A 7,238-nucleotide genomic window follows, 5' to 3' on the forward strand; every position below is an offset into this window, starting at 1 on the left:
CTGTGAAAGGCTGGTTTCTCAGCCAACTTGATGTAAATAATGCATTTCTTCATGGAGATTTGAATGAAGAAGTTTACATGTCTTTTCCACCAGGTTTTCATCGCAAGGGGGAGCAGTCTCATGTTGTTCACAGTCAGGGGGAGCAACCTTAATTGGTTTGTAAACTCAATAAATCACTCTATGGTCTTAAACAGGCTTCTAGAATATGGTTTTCTAAGTTCTCAACTACCTTAATTGATCTTGGTTTTATTCAATCCGAGTCTAATTACTATTTGCTCACTAGGCAGCAAGGAGATTCATTTATTGTGTTGCTGGTTTATGTTGATGATGTTCTAATTGCAAGCAATGATCAAAAGAGAGTTGAGGAGTTTAAAGTCTTTGCTAGACCAAAGGTTTAAGTTGAAAGATTTAGGGGGCATGAGGTATTTTCTTGGTTTGGAGGTAGCAAGAACAGCCAAGGGGATTTCTTTGTGTCAAAGGAAATATGCTCTAGAAATTTTGGAAGATGTTGGTCTACTAGGATGCAAACCAGCCAAAGTTCCTATGGATCCTACTTTGAAATTTAGCAAACATGAAGGTGATGTGTTAAATAATCCAAGTTAGTACAGAAGGCTGGTTGGGAGATTATTATACTTAACTATTACTAGGCCTGACATTACATTTGATGTTCACAAGCTCAGTCAGTTCATGGCAAAACCTAAAAAGCCTCATTATGCAGCTGCTCTTAAGGTACTTCATTATATTAAAAATGAACAAGGGAAAGGAGTATTCTTTTATGCAAAATCAGAACTCCTTGTCAAAAGTTTCAGTGATGTAGATTGGGCATCATGCTCAGACACAAGACAATCTGTTACAGGATACTGCATTTTTCTTCGAGATTCATTGATTTCTTGGAAATCAAAGAAACAAGCTACTGTATCAAGGTCTTCAGCTGAGGCAGAGTACAGGGCTATGGATGTAGCAACTTGTGAGATCATGTGGATTCTTTATTTGCTAAGGGATTTAAAAATTAGGCATGATAGAGAAGCAATGTTATTTTGTGACAACCAATCAGCTTTGCACATAGGGTCCAATCCAGTTTTCCATGAAAGGACAAAACATATAGAAATTGATTGTCATATTGTGAGGGACAAGGTGTTGGCTAAGGTGATTAAATTGAATCATGTAAGAACCCATTGTCAATTGGCAGATTTGTTGACTAAGGCATTGAGTTATAAACAATTTTCAGAATTGTTGTCCAAGATGGGACTGTTTAACATTTATTCTTCATTAGTCCATCTTGAGGGGGAGTATGAAAAGCTAGAGGACAACAGTAGCTCACTCGTGCATCAAAACTACCCAAACAAGTCAACAAACTTCAAGTAGAACAGAAAATCTGTTATATTGACAGCATGTATTTTAGTTAGTTAATTAGTTCTTACCAAATTCATGTATGAATTTGTTATGGTTGTTAAAGTTGAGAGTGTATATATATACACGATTGTATAGTCACTCAATTAATCAATGAAATCAGTTTTTTTTTTTTTATCAAGATTGATTTCTTGTTGGTTACTTATCCAATGTTCGATATGCTAGAACGGAATGGATTATGAGTGAAATGGAAAAAGAAATTACACAAAAAATATTTAAACTTCTAAAAACTAATTTCATTGTGTTTTCACAGGCCAAACAATTATTAAAATTTTAAGGTTATAGAGATATAGGTAATGCAATCGAGTCTAGGAGGAAACTTGAAGATATAAGAATAGACTGCATATTTATTGGATATGCAGAACATAGTTAGCATATAGATTCATGAGAATATAACCTAATAATTCAAAAATAAATCAAAAGATGTTACATATACATCAATTTTCATTTTTAATAGTATTTGGCATAAAAGAAAATATAAATAATAAAAATTATTTTTATTATTTTCCTTTTGGCAAATCCTGGATCCACCTAGAGCCCCCACGTCTTATTTGCATCATTGTGCTCACCAATTCTAAATTTTATTTGGGTTAATTTTTCCCAGCCCCATTTCCCTGTTGTCCTGTAATCAATTGTAGTCATGGTGATGAGAGCTGCAATAATCCAGCTTCACCAACGCGCACGGGCGGAATGCACGGGAAAGTTCTTCCAATCAACCCAACACATTGTTTTTTAGTGTCCACACCAGGACGTAGAACTGCTTTTAGCTTTAGGTTCCATAATTTCTCTGTTTTACACTTGGTGGATTTTCAAAAAGCTGAGAGGAATTTTTTGTTTTAAGCATAAAGGCTTTAGAAAAAACAGGGGGGGGGGGCAAAGTCCCAGCTAATCATGCCCACTAAATCCTTAAAAAACAACCCAAAGTCCTCATTTGGGATTCTCCCCTTCCACACTTTTTAAATTTTGAATGGAAATGCCTGGTAGCTTTAGGGAAAGCTTTGCTAGGAAAAGAGGACATGGTCAATGATGGTGCTCTGCAGATTGAGGAACCGACTGGAGGGATGAATTGAAATGAAATATGGTCAAAGACTCTGCCTTTTTTGCATTATTGGATATTATATTGCTCTGTTTTGTACTTAGCAGGCGCTCAAATGAAAGGCAAATATCAAAAAAGCAGATTCAATTATATTATTATATTTATATAAAAGGGGCACCGCTATACTGCAAAAATCATTAAATCCCTTCCCACCATTTTGCAAGATCTTCATTCCAATACCAGCCAAAAGGTTCAGTTGAAAAAGTTCCTAGCACCCTGCTTAGACACAAGAGAATGGGTCCCCAGTCCTACCCCTTGTCTTTGATTAATCCCCAGCTTTGATCCCACTTGTAAAGCTGAGACTCGAAAAAATAATAAGTAAAACCTAACTTCATTCGCCTTTTCTACCACCACCAGCACCAGTTTCTGTCTCTTCTTGCTTCTTTTTTCTCTTCCTCCTCTCCCATCCTTCATGCAAAACTTTACACGTTAACAAACACAGAAAGCCCTAGGTGTCATTCCAAGCAGCAAAAACTGGCAAGTGAGCCATGGAGATGGCAGCAGGCCTCAACTGGGAGGACTGGATCCAAGAGTTAACTGGGCCTGCAGGGTTGGTGAACTTTGACATTAATTGAGGCTTTGCAAAGAGCATTGAGGGGCCAGTTTTATCCGGACTATCTTCCCTCGAGCTACTCAAGCTGGTGACCAAGGAGGATGAGTTTGAGAAGTGGGTTCTGAGCTTGGTCGATTCATCAGTAATGGGCTGGTTTGAATTCACAGAATCAATGCCAATCAGATCTTGTAGAGCCATTGAAAATGAGGAGTTTCGATAATTTCCAATACTGGTTGATTTCTGATCAGTTGAATCCACACAAGCATTTGGCTGCTGCTGGGGGGACTGATACAGAACCATCTTCCAATCTGGAACATTCCCATTGCTTTCAGATCGAATGCCCTCACTGTTTTGAGTTGACGGGTTATATTCGATGCTCTCATGGTTAGGTTCTATCTCTTTGTTACGCCTGGCATGCTCTCCGGCGAGTAGAGAATTGCTGGCCATGATCCTTTCCACGTCATATCTTGTTATGTCAAAGTTTGTGACAGCATTAACCCCACGGAACTTAATGGCAGCAACATCGTAAGCTTCAGCTGCTTCCTCTTGAGTGCCTGAAATTTCAGTTCATTGAAAAGTTTATGCATAATAGGATGCCTAAGCTTCGGCATTAAAATTACAATTCCTAAAAACATTTAGCCTTTAATCAGGCATTCTAATAGGGAAATCCTTTTGTTTCTCTTTATACAGAGATGTGAAAGATCAGCCTCTAAAAAGTGCAGCGCTTGAGTGTTTCTGAAAAACAGCATTACAAAGTAAGGATGGCGCATACAAAAGAGAGCAGAGAATGTCAAAATAATTTAATCATTCAAAATTCTTTTATGCACAGCTGGAACCCAATAAATAACCAAGTGAAATTTGAGCACTAGAAGACTAGAAGGAATTGACAAATGAAATTGCAAAAAGATAATAAAGAACTCACTGAAGGTCCCAAGATAGAGGTCCTTGTTCCCCGCAACCCTACCGATCCGAGCTTGCCATCTTCCGTGCTGGTGATGTCTGTGCAAGGAACGGAACAAAAAGAAGAAATTAAGCAAGGAGTTTCAGTTGAAATGAACTTTTTTCGCATTTTATAATGTGGAATAAAAACTAACAAGACCTTGTTACTCCTCTGTACATAGAAGCTCCTCTGGAAAACCCGCTGCTTTTCCTGCAATATACACCGAAAGAACAGATAAGCACTATGTGAAAGTTAAGCATAGGCACAGAGTCGTTATAATCGTATCAAAAGTCTTACCTTCTCAGGTGGGCAACGTACTCCTGCCGGCTCATGTTTTTCATTTCTTCAAGCTCTTCCTTGTAATTCTCCAACTGTCGAAAGAGCACAGAATTTTCATTTTAGCAACTAAGGTGAAAACAACCTCATAAGACTCTAACCACAGTTTTGAATCATACCGGGAAGTTGATATGTGTTGAAGGTCCCCAGTACTTCAGCGCCGCAAGATCATAAGCTCTTGCCGCTTTCTCTTCCATGTCGTAGCCGCCTAAAACTCATATTGGGAACTTGATTAGATAAAAAAGTCCAAAACAAAGTTTTGCCATGAAAAAATTCACCATGGTTGGGAAAAAGGCTTACCCAGATAAACTGAAATGCATCATTAGATTAGAATAGCATCCCCCCACGGCATGTACATGCCGAGTAACAATTAAAAGACTAAGTCAGATCATTAACAAAAAGTAGCTAAATTTTTCAGCGAAAAACAAAAAACAAAAAAAGAAAAAACAGTACTTTTAAGCACATGATGCAAACATGATTTTCTTTCCTATTGACTAACCTTGCCTCCCCTTTCTTGTCTGCCCTTCCTTCTTGCAACTGTTATCCCACAAATGTGCTTCATATCTACCAGTCCATCTATGCCTGGTGGACGTAAATATTTACTTCAAGTAAGCAAATGTAAACAAACACAAAAAGCAGAACAAAATGTTGAGGAGCAGAGACACAACCAAATGTGCCATGGAAAGAAAAAACCTTACAAAAACAAAAGGATAAAAAAGAAAAGAAATCACCAGGCGATGGGAGAAACCCAGTTCATAGAACATCGTAGGTGAAAGTCACAAAACCAGATATGAAACAAGCATACTGAACTAACCTCGTCACACCTCTATACTGCGATGTTCTCTGCCCAAAAGTGTCAATGGACTTCCTGTGAATAGGCTGCTTCTGACCCACTTTCGCAGACCCTCTCTTTTTGGTTTCCATGGCCGACTCATGAGTTCCAGTGGGCGAGATTTGGGTTGGAGTTGTAATACAGCTTGACTGCGAGCCAGGGCTCATAGACAAGGTAAGAGACTGCAAATCCCCACACCCCATTGTGCCTATAGGGCCAGAAGCTCCCCTTTCGTCAACCATATTGCTGCTAACCCAGTTTTTGAGGCAGGGTATTCCAGCTGCCTCCCTCATTGATGGGATTTGAGCTTCACAGTCAACAAGATGAGAGCTTTCCTTGGTTTCCCCCTCCAGTGGGGCTTGGTAAATCCCATGGCATGCGAGCCCAGAGAAATAAGGTGTGTGGTGAACTGGGTTGGTCATCTGTTGCTGGTGTTGGATAAGGTCTAACGAGTGTTGTCTGTTGGTTTCTGGCTCTGCATTTTGGTGATAGTACATGCTGTCTAGGCTGAGGACCATTGCTTCTCTCTCATGGTTCCCATACTGATGGGCTCCCATTGTGGCACCACCAAGAAAGTCTTCCAGCTTTGGGGATGAATGCGGCACCATCCCTTCACACACACAAAAAAAAATATTGTAAGTAAGAACTGTAGAGTTTTAAAAAACAAAGTTCTTCAAAGAACAGGGAAAAGTAGAACTGTAGAAGCAGAAGCAAACCTTCTTGTTGTGATCTGCTGAGAGCTTCCATGATGCAGAGAGACCCATCTGACTTGAGTGGCATTACAGAGAGGGGAGAGTGAAAGCCACCATTTTCTGCAAAGCCATAAGAGATCCCAGAGGTGTTGAGGTTAGGAGTCAGAAAGAAGTTGGTTGGAACAGCATTGGGCACAGCAGCTGCAGAAGAGACTCCATGAATTTGGGCTTGGGATTGATGATGATGGTACTGGTGCTGCTGCTGATGAGAGCCTGGAGAAGTCACCTCCATTTTCATGTGGGGGGGGAGAGAGAAACCCAGCCAGTTATTATTATTACTATTATTGCTGCCATTGTTACTGTCATTCATGGACTTCATCTTCTTTTTTCTTCTTCTTCCTCTCTTCTCTTGCTCCAAGATGTTTGTTCCTAGCAACAAGGCAAGTCAATCATTGAGCAGCAAACTGCAGCAAACTAAGTAATCATTTCAAAAACTCCTGCTTCCCCCCATCTGAAAGCTTGGTTTTTTGTTCTCTAGCTGCAGAACACATGGTAGAAATTTATCCACCAAACACCACACACAAAGCCTCTCTCTTCTCTCTCTCTCTCTCTCTAAACAAAAAGAATGAACTTGAGCAAGCAATGCTGGGGAGCATCCCTGCACTCCTCCATAGGGATCTGTGAATATGAGAAAGACCTCGGCTTTTGCTTTTCTCCCTCACCTCCTTCCCACCTGCCTCTCTCTCTCTCTCTCTCTCTCTCTCTCTCTTCTCTTCTCCCACAACCCTCAAACCCTGCCAAAAGCCCAAGAAGATAGGGTGAAGATTCAGAGCCCGAACTTGACACACAAGCTATTTTCTCATCTCTTACCTCTCTGATAAACTTCTAAGAGCTGGTCATTATCCAGAAAACCCGGCAATTATTATGACACGCTTACTCTCATCTTCCTCTGATCTCCTCAAAAAGTCACTTCTATCTGATTAGTGGGTCTAGAATTAATGGCCAGCCTAGAGAGGCTGGTCAGAAAATCAGAACTGGCTTTGCCTTTTTTTAATTTTTCATTAGTTTATTTAACTATTATGACTTACTTTAATTTTATTTTTTAAATATTTTTTTACTGTCGACAGCGCCTGGATAGATTTGACGGGCAGGGCAGCTGCACATCCAGTCACTTCATACAGTACATGCAGCTCTGTACCAGTCTGCACATCAAGGATCTAATTAAAACCATAAATAATATTTTATCTTCACCTTCAAACACAAGCATAGTTTTTCTTTCTTTTGAACTTCAAAACTACTTCAGCTTGGCTCCCACTACTTTCCATTCAAAAAGCAAAGAGGCAGATTATTGTGTTTGTGTTTTCTATTTTTGTTTTTTG

General features: G+C 39.7%; 1 protein-coding gene across 1 annotated transcript; it reads right to left on the reverse strand.

Annotated features, from left to right (window-relative positions):
- Positions 1–2,573: 2,573 nt before the first annotated feature.
- LOC131161706 (AP2-like ethylene-responsive transcription factor ANT) lies at positions 2,574–6,899 on the reverse strand. The gene is made up of 8 exons (XM_058117659.1): positions 5,884–6,899; positions 5,150–5,777; positions 4,835–4,917; positions 4,455–4,549; positions 4,297–4,370; positions 4,159–4,209; positions 3,982–4,058; positions 2,574–3,613 (listed from the first exon to the last, which is right to left on the reverse strand). The coding sequence occupies exons 1-8, from the start codon at positions 6,236–6,238 to the stop codon at positions 2,955–2,957; spliced, it is 2,022 nt and encodes a 673-aa protein (XP_057973642.1). The 5' UTR covers positions 6,239–6,899; the 3' UTR covers positions 2,574–2,954.
- Positions 6,900–7,238: the final 339 nt, after the last annotated feature.

Source organism: Malania oleifera, chromosome 8 (genome assembly GCF_029873635.1).
Source record: "Malania oleifera isolate guangnan ecotype guangnan chromosome 8, ASM2987363v1, whole genome shotgun sequence".
Lineage (NCBI taxonomy): Eukaryota > Viridiplantae > Streptophyta > Magnoliopsida > Santalales > Ximeniaceae > Malania > Malania oleifera.

Coding starts and splice junctions, on each gene's coding strand:
- LOC131161706 (XM_058117659.1), bottom strand. CDS start 6,238: ATGAAGTCCATGAATGACAGTAACAATGGCAGCAATAATAGTAATAAT. Junction 4,550..4,834: donor GACAAGAAAGGGGAGGCAAG/GTTAGTCAATAG, acceptor TCCCAATATGAG/TTTTAGGCGGCTACGACATG. Junction 4,210..4,296: donor TACGTTGCCCACCTGAGAAG/GTAAGACTTTTG, acceptor TGTATATTGCAG/GAAAAGCAGCGGGTTTTCCA.